Here is a 19,705-nt window from a genome sequence, read left to right as displayed (position 1 = left end):
AGACATGAGGCAACCACAGTTCACTCTGGGGACACAGATACTGGCAGCAGTCATTTTTGGGAACCTGTTCTACCACACAGACACTGGCTCTAGCAAGCACCATTGTGGAATCCTCCCTCTATCTTATTAGGGCCAAGACCCAGCCCCGATCCAGCCCACAGGCCTGGGAGCTCCAGTGCTGGGATGCCTCAGGCCAAGCAACTAACTGGGTAGGGACACAACCTCACTCAGGCTGTCTTACGACCTCCTGAGCCAACAGTTGCCTCTGGACACAGCCCTGCCCACCAGAGAGTGCAGGACCCAGCTCCAACCATCTCTGGGTAGACACCAACTCCAGAATAGCCTGAACCCCAGACCTACTCTCCAGGGAGCCTACTCTAGCCCCTGAACTAGTATCCACCAAGGAGCAGGTGCTAACTACATAAAATCAGATATGCAGCCTGCAAACACATCCTGACCAACTGGACCATGGTCCTGTCCACTAGCAAACCAACACAAGCTTCAGGACTCCCCAGACCCTGCACTCAACAGTGTCAAAAAGTAGTCCCATGCACCAGTGATGCAAAACCAGCTCTAGGACCCTTAGGTCCTGTAACTAGACTCGAGTATCTGACTCTGCCTACCAGTGGGCCACACTAGCCCTAGAACCTGGTTCTACCCACCATTGGGTGGTAACAGCCCCAGAGTCTCCTGGATCTTGACCCAACCCGAGAATAAGCCAGCACTAATGCCACCTTGTGACCCGGTCCCACCAACCAGCAGCCAGCAACCTCCACACAACCCAGGGCCTGGCGACCAAACGGACAGGGAGTAAACCAAGCATATAAGACTGCCTACACAGTCAGCCCAGCACAATAGGAAGACACACACATTCCCTAGAACATATCACTCGGGTGATGAGAGCAGGATGTGTTGCTAGGACACATATGATGTCTCCTACAAAGGGCTGCTTCTCCAAGGTCAGAAAGCATAACTAGCCTACCAGATACATAAAAATAAAAACAGCAACCTAAGTAAAAGGAGGCAACAAAGGAACATATTTCAAACAAATAAGATAAAACCCCATAAGAATAACTAAGCAAAGATAGGCAATCTACTTAAGAGTTCAAGGTAGTGATTATAAAGATGATCAAATAACCCAAGAGAAAAATGGATGCACAGAATGAGAAGTTTGTTTTTTTTTTTAATGAAAAGTTAAAAAATATGAAGGACAACCAGACAGAGGTGAAGAGTACAGTAACTGAAGTGAAAAATACCCTAGAAGGAATCAAGAGTAGACTAAATGATACAGAGGAACTGATCAGCGTGCTGGAAGACAGAGTAGTAGAAATCACTGATGCGAAGTAGACAAAAGAAAAAAGAATGAAGAGAAAATGAGGACAGTTTGAGAGACCTCTGGGACAACATCAACAACCCTAATATTCACATTATAGGAGTCACAGAAGGAGGAGAGAGAGAGAACCTATCAGCATATTTGAAGACATAAGTCAAAAACTTCCCTAACCTGGTAAAGAAAACAGCTATCTAAGTTTAGGGAGTACAGGGAGTCCTATACAGGATTTACTCAAAGAGGAACACACCAAGACACATTATAATGATAATGGCAAAATTAAATATAAAGACAGACTATTAAAAACAGCAAGAGAAAAGCAACAAATAATGTATAAAGGAACCCCACATAAATCTATCAGGTGAATTTCAACAAAAATCCTGCAGACCAGAAGAGAGAGGCACAATATATTTTAAGTGACGAAAAGGAAAAACCTACAACCAAGAATATTCTACCCAGCAAGACTTTTGTTCAGATTTGATGGAAAGATCAAAAATTTTACAGGCAAACAAAAGATAAGAGTTCAGCACCACCAAAACAGCTTAACAAGAAATGTTGAAGGAATTTTAAGAGAAAAATAAAATACCACAACTAGAAACATGAAAATTGCAAAAGGAAAATTAGTAAAGGCAAACATACAGCACAAAGTTAGTAAGTCATTCACACACAAAGATATGAGGAAGATTAAAAAACAAAAGTGGTAAAATCATCTACATCCACAATAAGCAGTTAAGGGATTCATAAAACAATTAGATGTAATATATGACATCAAAAGGGCTTCCCTGGTGGCTTAGCAGTAAAGAATTGGCCTGCCAACACAGGAGACACAGGTCCAATCCCTGGGGTCCAATCCTCTGGAGAAGGAAATGGAAACCCACTCCAGTATTCTTGCCTTGAAAATCCCATGGACAGAGGAGTCCATGAGGTTGCAAGGGTTGGATGCAACTTAGCAACTAAACCACCACCACCATGACATCAAAAGCAATGAGGAGAGAAGAGTACAGGGTTATTAAAATGTATCTGAAATTAAGACACTGATGAAAGAAACTGAAGACAACATAAACAGATGAAAAGATATACCATGTTCATATACTGGAAGAATTAAAATTGTTAAAGTGACCATATTACCCAAGGCAATCTACCGGTTCAATGTAATCCCTATCAATATATCAAGGGCACTTTTCACATAACTAGAACAAATAATTTTAAAATTTGTATGGAAACACCAAACTCCAGATTGTCAAAGCAATCTTGAGAAAGAAGAACAGAGCTGGAGGAAATACACACTGCCTTCAGACTGTCCTACAAAGCTACAGTAATCAAAACAGTATGATACTGGCACACAGCAGACACTCAGATCAGTGGAACAAAATAGAGAACCCAGAGATAAACCCATGCACTTATACTCAATTAATCTACAACAAAGGAGCCAACACTATACAATGGAGAAAAGACAGTCTCTTCAATAAGTGGTGCTGGGAAAACTGGACAGTTACATGTAAAACAATGAAATTAGACCATTCTCTAACACCATATGGCTTTCCTGGGAGAACTGGGTTTGATCCCTGGGTCAGGAAAATCCCCTAGAGAATTCTTGCCTGGAAAATTCCATGGACAGAGGAACCTGGAGGGCTACAGTTTATGGGGTCACAAAGAGTTGGACACAACAGAGCTTTGAACAAATACCATAGACAAAAATAAGTTCAAAATGGATTATAGACCTAAATGTAAGACCTGAAACCATAAAACTCCTGGAAGAAAACTAAGGCAGAACGCTCTAACATAAACTATACTGAGTTTTTGTTTTGTTTGTTTTTGGATCTGTCTCCTAAAGCAAAAATAAACAAATGGGACCTAGTTCAACCTAAAAGTGCAGTGAAAGAAACTATCACCACAACAAAAAGACAATCTACTGAATGGGAGAAAATATTTGCAAATAATATGACAAATAAGGGATTAAAATCTAAAATACACAAACGGCTGATATAACTCAACAGCAAAGTAACAAAAAAAACCCAATTAAAAAATGGCAGAAGACTGGAATAGACATTTTTCCACAGAAGACTTACAGATTGCCAACAAGCAGATGAAAAGATGCTCAATACCACTAATCATCAAAGAAACACAAATGAGACATCATTTCACACCTATCGGAATGGCCATCACAAGTAAGAAATGGCTAACACAAATAACAAATGCTGGCAAGCATGTGGAGAAAAGGAAACCTTGTACACTATTGGTGGGATGTAAATTGATATAACTACTGTGGAAAGCAGTATGAAAGTTTCTTAAAAAACTAGACATAGAATTTACCATATATCCCAGCAACTCCACTCCTAGATATATACTTGAAAAAAATGAAAACACTAATTTGAAAAGATATGCACACCCCAATGTATATTGCAACACTATTTACAATTGCCTCGATATGGAAGCAACCTAAGTGGACATTAATAAATGAATGGGCAAGGAAGATGTACCATTCACATGCACAAACACACATAATGGAATACCACTCAGCTATTAAAAAGAATGAAATTATGCCACTTGAAACAACATAGATGAACTTGCAAGGTATTATGATAAATGAAATGTCAACCAGAAAAAGATAAATACTACATATCACTTACATGTGGAATCTAAAAAGTAAAACAAACTAGGGAATGTAACAAAAAAAGAAACAGACTCACAGATATAGAGAACAAATGAGTGACTACCTGTGGGGAGAGTGAAGGAAGAGGGGCAATATAGGGGTATGGGATTAAGAGGTACCAACTGCCATGTCAACTACTATGCATAAAATACATTATATAACACAGGGAATATAACCATATTTTATAATAACAATAAATAGAGTATAGCATTCAAAAATTGTGTTATCACTATGCTGTATACCTAAAACTTATATAATATTGTGCATCAACTATACCTCAATTTTTAAATAATCTATTAAAAATAAAACAAAACATGCTTAAAAAACAACTAGTCTTAGGTAAAACTGCTTGATGCCTATTTTATCAAGCTCCTTACCCATCTACTTCAAAAAGTAGTTGTGAAATTATTCTAACAAAAAGTAAATAAAAGTTATTCATGAAATTTTTTATCGATAATCTAAAATAGGTCAAAATACTTCTTCAACATTATTTGTCCTATCACCTTGCATGGCAGACTTAATTTTTCATAGTGTAGTGGTTACCTTGAGGCCCAGTTCTGGAACTTTCTAGATTCCAGATGGATAGATCAACTTAACCTCTCTAAGTCTCAGTCTTCCCATCTGTGAAATGGGAATAATAATAATAGAATCTTACCTCATAAACTTGATGTCTCTCTTAGCACAAATTCTAACACAAATGATCTTAACTGCCCAGCACTCACCTATCAGCCCTGGCGCTGGTTTCTTCATGATCTCTCCAGCTTGTGGGGGTTTTGTGATATTAAAGAAGATGTAGTCATCACTGGAGTCCATGTCTGAAGCTCTCAGCATGGAACCCTGGATTAGTATGGTCTGCCCCTCCTCCAGTTCAATCACAACATTTGTTATGAGGAATGGCGGACTGTCATCTTTGGGCAAGATGTTGATGGGAAACTTATGCTGGATGCTGTGTTGGCTGTCAAATATCCTGAAGACCACAAAGTCTTTGGTGGAGTCACTGTCATCATGATGATATCGAACGACTCCAGCCTGAAGGTCAGCCAAGGTGAAGAGAAACCCCTTCCTCCCTGATGGAAAGAACAGAGATGAGGCAGAATGAGAAAGATACGGAGGTAGCAGGTTAGTAAAAGCAGCACTACAGGAGTGGGTGTGAAATGGAAAGTAGGGCAAGCAATACTTTCCTTACCTGGAAAAACCATAGATTGTTTAGTGGGCTCTGGGGCTCCAAAGACCCAGTTTGAATACTAGCTAGTTGTAATACTTATTAGCAGGGTGGACTTAGGCAAGGTATTTCATTTATTTGAGACCCATATATAAAACAGCAATAATAATACCTGCCTAACATTCCCTCTTAAGAATGACAGCGCTCAAACATAGCGTATCTACAATAAGTATTAATTGTTCTTCAATTCATTGTTATCAGCCGACAGCACTTCTTAGAGTAGTGGCTTCGAACTAGCAACATCAGAACCATTTGGGAAGTCATTATAAATGCAAGTTCTCAGGCCCTACCATAGACCGACTGAGTCAGAAATTCTGCGACTGGAACTCAGCAATACATGTTTTATCAAGCCCTCCAGGAGCCTAATGCGTGCTAACGTTTGCGAAGCACTGGCTTAATGACCAAGAGCTTGAGCTGTGGTAGCAAATGGCTTGAGTTCACATACCAGCTCAGCCACTTTCTAGACCTTAGACAAGTCAATTTCTCTTAGTCTCAGGTTCTCATTTACAAAGTAAAAATAATAGTACCTTGCTTCATAAAGTTAATGTGAGATAAAGTATGCAGAATGCTTTGTACAACTGGGCACAAAATAAATGTTTAATAAATGTTTGTACTATTTTCTGCCGCCTCTGAGCTGGAATATCATTATGGGGTATGACTCTCCGCTTCATTTCTATAGTAGTGATAAACATTGCTTCACTCTGCACAAACTACTAATATTTCAATTCTTTCTGCAGATGGCCCATAGCTCTTCCCACTCCAGATGGTTTTATAGATTAAACATGAGTATAGTGAACACTGTGGGTTACTTGCCCATCCGCCACTTTCTCCTCCTTCTCAGTACCAGAATCCTAGTCTTATTTGGAATGGCGATATAACCATTTAAAAATACTCAGGTTCCCAGACTCTGTTGCACCTAGGGGATAGTATGTAACTAGGTAAGACATGTAATTAGACTTCATTACTTCAGGCTCCTGGGAAAAGTTGTTAAACAAAGCAAACTTAGATGGCATAGCTTTTTTTTTATTGTTCCTTTTCTTTCTTCCTTCCCCTAATGCTCATTAGAAGCTTAGACGTGTAGGTACCATTCTGTGACCACTGACAGGGCAGAATATAGCTGCTGGCATCATAAATACAGAATATCCACCTCTATGTAACTTGTCACAAGGAGAAAGTAACTCTTGAAAGTTTAAGTTGCTGTAGTTGGATTTTTCTTACATGCAACTGAACACTCATCTGAATTTATACAACCAGCCTTGAGCTAAGCTCCCATTGTCCTAGGATTAGGCAAGAGAATTTATCATTTTTATTTTTATTTTATTTGTTTCAGAATTCCTAATCACACATAATGATAAACAAGAGTTCTCTTTCTGCTTTACAAATAGGTAAACTAAGACGATAATGGAATTAATTCCTCTGAACTCATTACAAGGAAAAGACTATATTATTATTAACTATGGATATTTTTTATTAGGGCCATTACTTTGTTAACTACCACCCTTATAATTATAAACCCATTTCTTTTAAACTATGGTAGCTGCTACTAATAACATGAGCATAATTATTACTAAAGTATTAACAACAGGTTTTTCTGTTTTTCATCACATTTCTCTGAACCAGAGAAATGAAAAGGAAATATTTTGTCTTTAAACCAGGTTAAAATAATCAGTTAAGGAGTAAATTTAGAAGGAGCCCTACGTGGGTTCAAAAAGCAAATCTGAGATTTAAATTATGGCTCAAATATAAAATATCATTCATAAATGTTCACCCATTAATTTGAGCATCTACTACAAAAGTCAATGGTTTCAAGATCTCTGGATCTAGGGAATATGATAATTCACTGAGAAATGGAGCCCAAGAAATACCACATATACCCTGTTAAATATGATTTGCTTTTGGAGAAAATAATTGTTGGGTTTGATTCTAAGTGACAGAGTTTGCTCCTTCACCTCTCAGAGTAAGCCGTCCGTGCTGCAGGCCATCCACGGTGACTACCTGGACAGCATGAATGTCATCATTGTCCACAATCTGAAACTGTTCCCACGTGATGGCCCTAGACTGTCCCTCCAGGAGATTCAGACCTATAAGAGAAAACAAACAAACAAAATGTCCTGGAAAGTTCTACAGCATGCCAAATGACTACTTTCAGACAAGAGTAATAAATTTTCACTCACAAAACTAGATAAAAATTGTATCTTCAAAAACTTCTCAAGAAATTGTAATTTAGCTTTTAAGTAACTTTTTTACTTTTAGTACTATTAACTCCAACCTGATGACTGGTTCCTTATGATCTATTCTTTAGAGGCACAATGGTGCCAAAAATAAACACTAGAAAGAAATAACAGATGTTTTGTTCACAGGGGTCTCTAGTCCAAAAATGTACACAAGGAATATTTCAAAGGCTGTGTTCACATATTTTAAGTGGGCAAGAGTCAGAAGAGCTTTCACACATAAATTCTAAGAGCATAAGTAGCCCACAGGATAGAGTATTAAAGTGGTTAAATATTCATTAAATGTACAAATACAGAGCTACTGTGCTAGGGGAGTGTTTAATGGTGTTAGACAGGAAGAGTCTGACACTTTGTAATGAGGGTTGTGTTTTAGTCTAGACGCTAATAAGGAAGGGACTTTTGCAACTAAAGGAATTTAACAATAAAAGCTTATCCTTGGACTCAGCATGCTGAAGGAAATCTGGGGAGAAAGGGCAGTGCTGCTCAGAGCCAAGAAGACAGAATCCAGACTGAATACTGCGGTTAGAGACAGGGAACTGTAGTACCATCAACCATTCCCATCACCCAGTAGAGCTGCTGGGTCAACGGACTGAAGAGAATCTTGAAAGGGGGCAAAGCCTTTCAAAGAAACAAGTGTCTTTATGAATTATGGATTTCTCATGGTGTAAGCCCAGTAGTGGGATTGTTGGGTCATATGGTAGTTTTATTCCTAGTTTTTTAAGGAATCTCCATTCTATTCTCCATAGTGGCTATAACCATTTTCCTTAATGATCACTGCAGCACTATTTACAATAGCTAGGACATGGAAGCAACCAAAATGTCCATCAACCAGTAAATGGATAAAGAGGTTGTGGTACATATATTCAATGGACTATTACTCAGCCATAAAAAGGAACGAATTTGAGTCAGTTGAACTGAGGTAGATGAACCTAGAGCCTGTTATACAGAGTGAAGTAAGTCAGAAAGAGAAAAACAAATATCATATACCTACAACACATATACAAACCTATTAAAAAATGGTACTGATGAACCAATTTGCAGGGCAGGAATAGAGACACAGACATAGAGAATGAACTTGTGGACACAGCAGGGGACGGAGAGGGTGGGATGAATTGAGAGAGTGCACTGAAGTATATACACTACTATGTGTAAAATAAATAGCTAGTGGGAAGTTTCTGTGTAACACAAGGAGCTCAGCCTGGTGCTCTGTCATAACCTAGAGGGGTGGGATGTGGAGGGTGGGATGGGAGGGATTAAGAGGGAGGGTGTATATATATATATATATATATATATACTATATATATACTTATATACTATATATACCATATATTATATATATACTATATATATATACCTAAGGCTGATTCACATTGTTGTACTGCAGAAACCACCACAACCTTGGAAAGTAATTTTCCTCCAATTAAAAAAAAAGAAACGAGTGGATGAAATTTAAAGACAGTGTACTGGTAGACACAGTGAATGCATTAATGCTTCCCCTCAAATCTGCCTGGCTTCCCCTGCCCCCTGATGTTGACCAACTGCCTGCTTTCTAGCCTGGCAGCTCCAATAAATTTCCCACAATCCCCACACAGTAAAGCCCCGACCGCCATCATTGCTTCATCTTCTGATGTCGCTGCCCTCAACTGCCCACCAGACCAAGTTTTGGCATGACCTTCCCTGTGACCATGGCCAGGTCTCACACCATGGGACTCAAGGAATTTGCACAGTGACTGCTAAGAAGAGCCAAGTGACACAACCCCAGGCATGTGGGAAGTTAGCCCCAGTGAGGCAAACTGAGGTGAGAAGAGATGGAAGATGCCGACATGGGGTTGCTCACCCCTTCCCAGCCGCACCCCTGACTCTTCCCACACAGGACGTTTCCATCTCCTCCTGCAGTCATCAGCACTATTGAGCAATAAGCTTTATTTTCTTGTAAAGCTACGACCAGCTCAGTCAAACCACCCTTCTCTTTGCTACCCTCCAAACTCCCAACTTCCCTTCCCCTTACTCCAGATTTCAGTACAGGGTTAGTCTGCCTCAGGGGCTCTTTGCTAGGGAACCTGAGTTAAGACATAAAGGAATACTGAAAGAAACAAAAAGAGAGAGAGAGGGAAAGGAAAGAGAGAGAAGTGAGGGAGAAGAGAGTGGCAGGGAAGGAGGGATGGAGGACAAGCACATGTCAAGACTCTCTGTGGCTGTAATAAGGGTTTTGAAGTCAAGAGTGCACAGTACAGCTCAGAACAAGGCATCATGGGATGCACAGAGGAACAAGCAAGAACACTAGAAATTTCTATGGCAAGATATTAATGGTGATTATGTTTTGTGGTAGAGTAGTGAATAATGTTATTCAACTATTATTATTTCATTCAGTTATTCATTATTATTAACTCTACTTATTTGCTTTCCAAGTTTTCAATAATCTTATATTAAGTTCACAATAAATAAAATTTTATTTTAAAAAGAATTCTGATGTCCAAAGTAGTGAAAGCCAGATCCAGACCTCTTAACAAGCCTAGGTTTCACAGATCACACTTACACGTGCAGACCATTAAGTTTCTATGCTGTATACTAAACTTTGCTGTTATTCAGTTGCTAAGTCATGTCCAGCTCTTTGCAACCCATGAACTATAGCACGCCAAGTTTCCTTGTCCTTCATTATCTCCTGCAGTCTGCTCAAACTCATATTTATTGAGTATTAAGTCGGTGATGTCATCCAACCAACTCATCCTCCCTCACCCCCTTCCCCTCCTGCCCTCAATCTTTCCCCCCATTAGGGTCTTTTCCAGTTCTTCGCATCAGGTGGCCAAAGTATTGGAGTTTCAGCATCTGTCCTTCCAATGAATAGTCAGGGTTGATTTCCTTTAAGATTGACTGGTTTGATCTCCTTGCAGTCTAAGGGACTCTGAAGAGTCTTCTCCAACACCACAATTTGAAAGCATCAAACTTTAGATCACTAATTCTTTCTTTTCTCTCATTATCCCTCAAATAGAGGTAGAGCAGGACAAAAAAACCAGACTGTAAATCAAGGATGCCCAACTGACATTGTTCGTCCCTACTGAAACTCACATATATATAAACACACACAACAGTGTGTTACCCATGTGCAAGCAAACACATACACACATGTGCACAAAAGATAATCCACATAAGCTGCCACCTGAGGATTTAAATCAGACAGAGATATTTTCTGTGTTAAATGAACCTACCAACACTGCTTATAAGTACATTTTGAATGCCATTGATGGTAACGGTGGGGAAGGAAAAAATCTTCACTTACACTTCACATTTACATCTGATCTAAATATATACACTGCATTGTAAGTCTTCTCAGAAATGAGAAACAGTACAAAGCCTTCTTTTAAAAGAAGTAAAGCAAGAGGAAATTGACATGGCAGAGTAGGAGGATGCAGAATTTACCTCTCCTCTCCCTCCCACCTTACGAACACACCAAAAATACATCTATACATGGAGCAATTCTCACTGGAAAGGGACTGAAGACTGACAGAAAGACCCTTATGCAACCAAGGCTAAAACAAAGTTGTGCAGGAAGGGAATAGTAGAAATCACGCAGGGGCCTGCTCCCCTAGGAGGGGCCACAGGACAGGAGGAGTGTTACAAGGATAAAGATACTCCTGCGGAGCGAGTGGCTTAAACCATACACTGGGTGCACCAGCCCTGGGGTCAAACGGTGGGAAGACCATTGGGTGGTTTGAAAATCAGTAGGACTAACAACAGGGCTGTAAGAGATCTAGACTCTACTCATGAAGCACCCACACATTCTTGTTTACTCCCAATACAAGAAAGAGAAAGCAGACTGAAATTGCTCAGGACACTGGCTGGCTTCTCACAACTGCCTCAAAGCATGCTCTGGCCCATGCTGAGTGCCCTTCCCAGCCCCACTTGCTCAGAGGCACAGTTCCCCACTAGAATGAGGCTGCCTCAGCTGAGGAGAGCGCCCAGTTGTGGGGGATGGAGCTGGCTTGGGCCCAACCCTCACGGCTATTGCTCCAGTGCCTTGGGGCATGGCCCTGCCCCAGTAGGGTGGTGGTGTTGGCAACTGAGCAGAGAAGCCCTGGTTCACTCCTGGCTCTGGCTCCAGCTCCTCCGTCTCCTGCCCCAACACCTACCAAGTCGATAGAGGCCACTATACTCTGAGGAAAGACATGAGTTGTGTTCATGTCAGATCCAGCACTCCCATGAAATCCATGGGGAACATGCTCAGACTGTACAGGGATGTTGCCACACAAGGACATACATTTAAGACCATGACGGGTAACTTTTACCTCGTTTTATAGAGACAGAAAAAGTTAACCAAAGCAGGAAGATGGAGAATTTTATTTCAGATGAAAGAAATAAAAAAAAGAAACCTGTAAAACCATCCAGTGAAACAGAGATGAATGAATTACCAGACAAAGAATTTAAAGATTAGTAATAAGAATGCTAACCGAGGGGAAAGAATAGATGAACTAGAGAATTTGAAAAAGTCAAAACTGAAGTATACAACAACTGAAATGAAAAAAACACTAGGAATAATTAACAGACTAAGTGACACAGAGGACATATAGTGCTCTGGAAGATAGAATAATGGAAAATATCCAGTCAGAACAACAAAAAGAGAAACAAATTTTAAAAACTGAAAACAGTTTAAGGGACCTCTGGAACAACATCAAGCATAATAACATTTACATTACAAAGGTCCTAAGAGGAGAAGAGTGAACAAAAGAGGTCAAAGGGTATTTGATGAAATTATGGCCAAAAACTTCCTGAACCTGAAGAAGGAAACAGATTTCTGGGTACAGAAAGCATAGAGGGTCCAAAACAAGATGCAAAGAGAACCACACTAAAACATATCGTAATTAAAATGGCAAAAGTTAAAGAGAGAATTCTAAAGGCAGCAGGAGAAAAACAAAGAATCACATACAAGGGAACCCTCCTCCCCCAAGGCTATTAGTGGATTTTTCTGCAGAAACTCTGCAGGTCAAAAGGGAATAGCATGATATATTTAAAGTGCTAAACGGGAAAAAACCTACAACCTAGAATATTCTATCCAGCAAGATTATCATTCAGAATTAAAGGAGAAATAAAGAACTTATAAGCAAAAACTGAAAGAGTATGTCAACATTACACCAATTTTTAAAGAAATATTAAAGGCTCTTCTCTAAGTGGAAAAGAAACAAATGGGCTCCAACAAGAAGTAAGAATCTATATAGCAAAAGAAAAATCCACTAGTAAAGGTAAATATATAGTAAAGGAAACTTGCACAGTAAAAGACACCATAAACAAATGAAGACAACTTAGTGAATATACAAGCATATAAACAACTCACACAACTCAACAGCAAATAATAATAATCCAATTTAAAAATGGTCAGAAGATTTGAATAGACATTTTCCCAAAGAAGATACATAGATGGCAAACAAGCACATGAAAAGATGCTCAACATCGCTAGCCATCAGAAAAATGCTAATCAAGAAAGAGCACAGTGAGATATTACTTCATACCTCTCGGAATGACTGTCATCAAAAAAACACAAATAACAAATGTTGGCAAGGATATAGAGAAAAGGGAACCTCATAACTGACCCTAATGCTGGGAAAGATTAAGGACAGGAGAAGAGGGCGACAGAGGATGAGATGGTTGGATGGCAGCATCAAATCAATGGGCACGAGTTTGAGCACACTCCAGGAGATAGTGAAGGACAGAGAAGCCTGGCGTACTGCAGTCCATGGGGTCACAAAGAGACAGACACAACTGAGCAACTGAACAACAAAAACAAAATTGGTGTAGCCACTGTGGAAAATAGTAGAGAGGTTTCTCAAAAAAAATAGAAATAAAACTGCCAAATGACCCAGCAATTACACTGCTGAGTATACCGGAATAAAACAAAAACACTAATTTGTAAAGATACATGCACTCCAATGTTCATAACAGTCTGATTTACCATAGCCACCATATGAAAACAACCCAAGTGTCCGTTAACAGATGGAAGGATAAAGAAGATTTATGACTTATATATATGACGGACTATTACTCAGCCATAATAAAGAATGAAATTTTGCCATTTGCAGCAATGTGGATGCACATAGAGCATATTAGGCTTAGTGAAATAAATCAGAGAGAGACAAACACTCTATTTTATCACTTATGTGTGGAGTCTGAAAAATAAAACAAATGAATATGAGAAAACAGAAACAGGCTCACAGATACAGAAAACTAGTGGTTACCAGTGGGAAAAAGGAAGGGGGGAAGTGCAATATAGGGAGAAGGAATTAAGAAGTACAAACTACTAAATATAAAATGAATAAGCCACAAGGATATATTGTACAATACTGAGAATATAGCCAATATTTTATAACTTTAAATGGAGTATAATATATAAAAATTTCACTATATTGTATAATATATAAAAAATTCACTATATTGTATACATATAACTAATGTAAGATTGTAAGTCAGTTATATATTAAAAATAAGAAGACAAAGCAGTTTAAACTCTTAATTATGTATTTTCATGTCCATGCAACCCAACTTAAAAATAAGATAATGGATTATAGTCTGTGTCTTTCTTTGATTCCTTTGAACAAGTTTGAGTTGGAGACCTTTTCTCTCTCAGTCCAACTATGCTCAGTATCACAAACAGTCACTTTTTTGTCTCAATCAGCTGAAAGAGACCTTTTGGCTTATTTCCTGCAGAGGAAAGAACTTAGTTTCAGGACACGAGAATCCTCAATTTAAATTTCTCACCCTGACAGTAGGAAAAACAAAACCAAAAAACCAACTAGATACCCATAGCCTGTCTGGTTTCGGTTGCTTTGTGTGTAAAATGGGAATAAAGCTACCTTTTTTCACTGACCAGTGTACTTTCTTCCCTTCCCTATTTCGTTTGACTCCTATATTGCACTTCACCTGTGTTCCAGGACACTCGTGGGGCATTTGTATCTGCTGGTCTGATGGAGATATGGACGGTAATAGGTGCACTCTTCTCAAAGAAGAAGTCATAGACCTCCAACTCCACCTGTAAACAAAGAGTTGAACATGAACTGCATATTGACAATTTATAATATAAAATACCATTAATTCTGGGATATATACCGCAGATGGAGGCAAAACCAATTCAGGTTTCTGCTCTTGCCTGACCTCATTTTTGACAATGTAATCTCACTTTTTCCATCTCTATGTCTCATTCCTTAATTTATCAGTGTTTTCAAATTTTCTTCTCTATGAATGAAGTTCTTAACCTGAAATAAGCAAGTGTGCTAGCAATGTGTCCCTGCATTTGTTCAGGAGACTACATCAGTCCAGCATCAGACCACTTCAGCTTCTCGCAAAGGTGTAGGATCTAGAGCAGTGGTTCTCGACTGTGATTTCACCCCCCAGGGGACATTTGGGAATATCTGAAAACATTTTCGGTCTCACAAATAGGTATGCCCATGGAGGTGCTACAGGCAACTAATGGATAGAAGCCAAGGAGGCTACTATTAATAACATACCACCATGACCAGGTCAGTCCTTACAACAAAGAATTAGCCAATTCAAAATGCCAACAATGTCGCAGAGATCCTGATCTACAGGCAGCTATCCCACTAGATATATTATTAAATATCTATATTTATTTGCTCCCTTGAATTCCATAGCTAATAAACAGGCTTATACATTTTGAGCTTTATTACATGCTATGTGTGTATTACATCAGGTGCTGACAGAGAAGGATGAGGTATAACACTGTAAAGGAAGGCAGGCTACCTACTTTTGAAGAATGTGTGGTCCATTTGAGAGGATAAAAGAAACAATCAGATAATACCATATCAGCAAATACTACATAAAAAAAGAAAGAGATTCCAGAGTGACAAATAAACACATTGAAAATGAAACTATACTGATATGGGGGATATCATTTTGGCGGTCTAATATAAATATGTATTAGGTTGAGCCCTATCACTAAGGAACTTTCCTCTAAGATAAATGTAGTACCTAATAGAGTGAAGTTGAATTTTCATGCCTACAAGAACAGACTACCGGGTGTAACAGCCAAGGGAAGGATCAGCTAGCTTAAAGTGCACTGGCCACTGCTCTGCTCTCAGAAATCCCACCCCAGGTGGCTTCCGGCTAAAATAACTGAACAGTGCAAAATCTCCACTGAGAAAGTTGAAAGTCACCTTCTAACAAAACAAACCAAAAAAGGACACATTTGGACAGGTTCTTCTTTAGTATTACATTGTACAATGCCAGACATAACACATGCGAAGCAGACAGAGTCGCAATGCTTTATTTGTGAACGTGAGATAAAACCGGACATCTAAAGAGAAATTACCTCATGCTATGGAAGAAATGAGAAGTGAAGACAGGAAAGAAAAAACCAGTTGCCACTTACTATCATGAAGTGAAGGAAATACAAGTAAAGGGCAAAGCATGGCATTTACAGTCCGCCCTTGAGACTAAAGGCTAAAAATGCCTAAACTAGATAGAGGGCAATTTGGTAACCCCAGGGACACATATTTTCCTTAATAGACCTGTTTTCCCTCATTTTTTAATCAACTTGCTGGTAGGTCTACATGTTTGTGAAGGGTTATTACGCACAAGTCTGTAACCAGCTGTTCTCTACTCTCATTGAATACAAAACAAGAGGAAAGAGGCAGAAATAGCAGAAACGATTAAGATTAGATAGAAAGAGGACTTTCCTGATGGAAAGTGATAGTGAAATGAGTCATTTTAATGAGAATATGGAATCTCCTACCCTAAGTAAGCATTATTACTTAAACTTAAGGATTCCAGTAGAAAACCTTGATGGAAAATAATATAAAATAATTTATTATTGAAAGAATTATAAACAAATAGAAGTTAGACCATCTCTAACTTCAATGGTCTATGTAATGCAAGAAGGCTGTTGGAGGCACCAGAGTCTCAACCTGCTGAACCTGGGGCCAAATGTGGCCTCAGAAATGTTTTGCAGCTGGTATTTTATGTTTTAAATTTACAATGTCTTCTATGTTTAAAAGTTGAAACATTTTAACTGAAGTATAGTTGATTAACAATGTTATATTAGTTTCAGGTATAGCATGGTGATTCAGTATTTTTGCAGGTGATACTTCATTAAAAATTATTACAAGAAAAGGGCTACAATTCCCTATGCTATCCAGTATATCTTTGTTGCTTATCTACTTTATACATAGTAGTTTTTAATCTATTAACCCCATATCCCTACTTTGTCCCTCCCCCTCCCCTATTCCCTTTAGTAACTACACGTTTGTTTTCTAGGTCTGTAAGTCTGTTTCAGTTTTGCATAAACATTCACTTGTATTATGAAACTTGAAATATTTTTACCAAAAGAAAGTAGAGCTTTCCACTTTTCTTGAAAAAGGAAAGCTACAGCAACACTGGGTACATCCATATTCTCACATGCAGCAGTCAGCCGGAGCTGAGTTACCTCTGCTCCCTAAATTGCCAGCTCCTTCCTCACTTCCCCCCAGTCTCCCTCCAGATGGGTTTGTTCATTTGCATAACCTGCCTGGTTTGCAACCTGATTTGCAGTGACAGATTCTCTTCTGAGGCAATGACCATACAAGGTAACCTGCAGGCTAAAGAGAAGTGGCTTTTTCAGTGACTCTGATTACCAAAGATTCTAGCAGCTCTGTCTCTCTTCCCTCTCACCTCGTAAAGTCTCCTCTCAGAATGGCTGCTGTTTGGAGGCTGATAGGCAATCTGCATATCTCTTAGATCCTTCCAGGTGAAGGAGGACACTGGTCTGGTGTGATCCCACAGGTGAGTCACATAGCCCTGGAGCGGGGCTTTAGTAATGTTGAACACCAGCAAGGGTTTGGGGGTCTCATCCTCTTCACAGTCCAGAACCAATGTAGTCAATGAGGTCAGGATGAACTGATCCACTTCCAGAATAAACATGGCCATGAATGCAGCTCTTGGCATCTGATTAGGAATTCCAGGTCTGATATAGACAGGCAGCCACGCGCGCTCTGACTTGGAAGGAGAAAGAAAAGATAAAGGGGAAAGCTATAAATGAAGCTATTGATATAATAGCAGGGTAAATCGCACGATATTTAACACAAAGCCACAGCCTAGTGGGTGCATCCAGCAGTGATCTGAATCATTTAGAGAGATTTTAATCACATACTGATGCCCAAATTCCATTTCCAGATGTTCTAATTTAACTTTCCTAAGGAGGAGATTAAAAAACAACAACAACTTAATATTCTTAAAGTTCTCTAGTGACTCCAATATTTAGCCAGGGTTGAGGTGGAGCACCAATTTTGTCATTAGATGGAACTGTTCTTTTGATTCTATGTCCAGCATATATGGTTTATATGACTTTGGACAAGTTACTTAACTTCTAAATCTTGATTTCCCCCACCTATAACATGGACGTCCTAGAGGTCCTAAGTACTGAGTGAGGATTACAAGAGATAGCCAAAGTAAAGCACAAGAACTTGCCTAGCAGTTCAGTGGCTAAGACACTGCACTCTCAATGCTAAAAGGCCAAGGTTCAATCCCTGGTTGAGGAACTAGATCCCACATGCCACAACTAAGAGCTTGCATGCCACAACTAAGATCTAACAGAGCCAAATAAATAAATTTTTTTTAATCTTAAGAAAAAACAAAGCACTAGCAGTGTCTGGCACACACAACCAACCTCCCCTGCCCACCCCATCCACCTCTTGTAGGTTTCAAAGGTGACAATGGCAGGATGAAGGAACCTGTCCTTAAAATAGCTGCTCATGAAACTGAAGGACGTTTGCTCAGTCGTGTATTAGTTAGGACCCTGGGTCTCTAAGTGAGGAGTAGGTCTTCAGAATTGCAAGTAACTCTTCAGGCTAGAAATATACCTTCCCCAAGTAACAGAGCTATGAAGAAGAGGTTCTCATTGTGGGGATCTCCAGGGAAATCATGAACTTGCATCCTGGGATCTGAGGTCCCAACAAGTGCTGTGGGCAGAAAGGATCCTCAGCAGAAGATAACTGGTCATCACAAAATTTAATGTCCCCCATTATTGGGACACCAGGCTTAATGATCAGAGCCACATGAGTGCAGTACTGCTGAACACTGGATACTTATATAACGGAATGTTTAAAAGGAAGTTCTTGACTTAGTCTCAACTGAAGGTCCAAAAGAGAGCATTTCAAAGACAATGTAAGACAGGTACTGTAGGCAGAATTTACAAAACAAATTGTCTGGAACCAGTTCCAGACTCTAGAACCTTCTCACCCACTCTAAGAATATAAAAGGGTTGAGAGAAGTAAGAGAAAGAGATTTCTTTACCGACAGAAGTTGCTCTGTGTTGGGCTGAGTCACCGCCTTGATGCCTCACACTGTACGCCCTCTGTGAAGAGGAGGGGAGGGGGGGAATGCTGCATCCCTTGTCTCAGGTGTCAGCTTCTAACACACCAGCCTTAAATGTGTCTTTTACCAGTGGAGCACACAGGGGATTGATGCTGGGCTTATCCCTGAGGAGGCTAAGTGGCTGGAGGCAGAAGAAACATGGTATCTGTGCTGGGATCAGTCTCTAGGCCTTGTTTGCAGCAGGAACGAATATGTGAGTGTTCTCAGATACGGAGCAAGGGGTACAGAGGGCTGGTCTAGGGTCATCTGGGTCCCTGACCTGTAGGTGCATCTGTGAGAAGCCAAAAATCTCCACAGAAAGAAGCTGGAGGTGGAGGTCATATCCTAGAAGCACTGGGAGGAACTGCAATTGACTAGAAAAGATGAGAGGCCTTTGCAGAAGGGAATCTCCAGGAGAACAGTGAAACTGCCCTGAGATTAAGAAGCAGCTTGAAACATCCACCCAACTCAGAGAGCACAAAGCCATATTCCATCGATGCCTGGTCAAATAAGAACTCTCTCTCCAACATTCCTCCAAAATCACCCACTCCTCAGCCTGGAATTTCAGAAACTTGCTAGCAAGGCTCAGAGAAAGAGAGAAAAGCAAGAGAAACAGAAGGTGACAACTCTTCTCCCTCCCACACTGTGGTTTATAAAAACAAAAGAGTGATAATGCTGAGTTTAGACTATGTAGTCCTAATGTGCCACTGAAAAGCATTTGAAGATTTATAATTAAACAAGAATGAGGAAATCATAGTATAAAAGGATTGGTGCCGAACAGTAAGAAATATTAAACCTAGAGATTAAGCCTGAACAAATATTACTTGAAACACTAACAAAATGGATACAAATGTCAAAAGAGTATACTTGAAATAAAAGATGACATAAGTATCATAAGGTATAAAGATGATATGCTAGAATTAAAGTTGCAGATTATGTTA

The 19,705-nt window shown here is 39.5% G+C and overlaps 1 protein-coding gene across 3 annotated transcripts in view; it reads right to left on the bottom strand.

Moving 5' to 3' along the window:
• The window catches only part of FREM1 (FRAS1 related extracellular matrix 1), a 171,194-nt gene that overhangs the window by 111,137 nt on the left and 40,352 nt on the right, over window positions 1-19,705 (bottom strand). For all 3 annotated transcript variants that reach the window (XM_061132200.1, XM_061132199.1, XM_061132198.1), the window contains 4 exons: window positions 17,085-17,408; window positions 14,343-14,451; window positions 7,155-7,286; window positions 4,706-5,050 (listed from right to left, as the gene is read on the bottom strand). In XM_061132200.1, coding sequence (XP_060988183.1) covers window positions 4,706-5,050; window positions 7,155-7,286; window positions 14,343-14,451; window positions 17,085-17,408 — 910 coding nt within the window. The remainder of the gene's footprint in view (window positions 1-4,705; window positions 5,051-7,154; window positions 7,287-14,342; window positions 14,452-17,084; window positions 17,409-19,705) is intronic.

Source organism: Dama dama, chromosome 29, assembly GCF_033118175.1.
Source record: "Dama dama isolate Ldn47 chromosome 29, ASM3311817v1, whole genome shotgun sequence".
NCBI lineage: Eukaryota > Metazoa > Chordata > Mammalia > Artiodactyla > Cervidae > Dama > Dama dama.
Note: the sequence above shows the minus strand (reverse complement) of the source record. Positions and strands in the feature narration are given on the sequence as shown.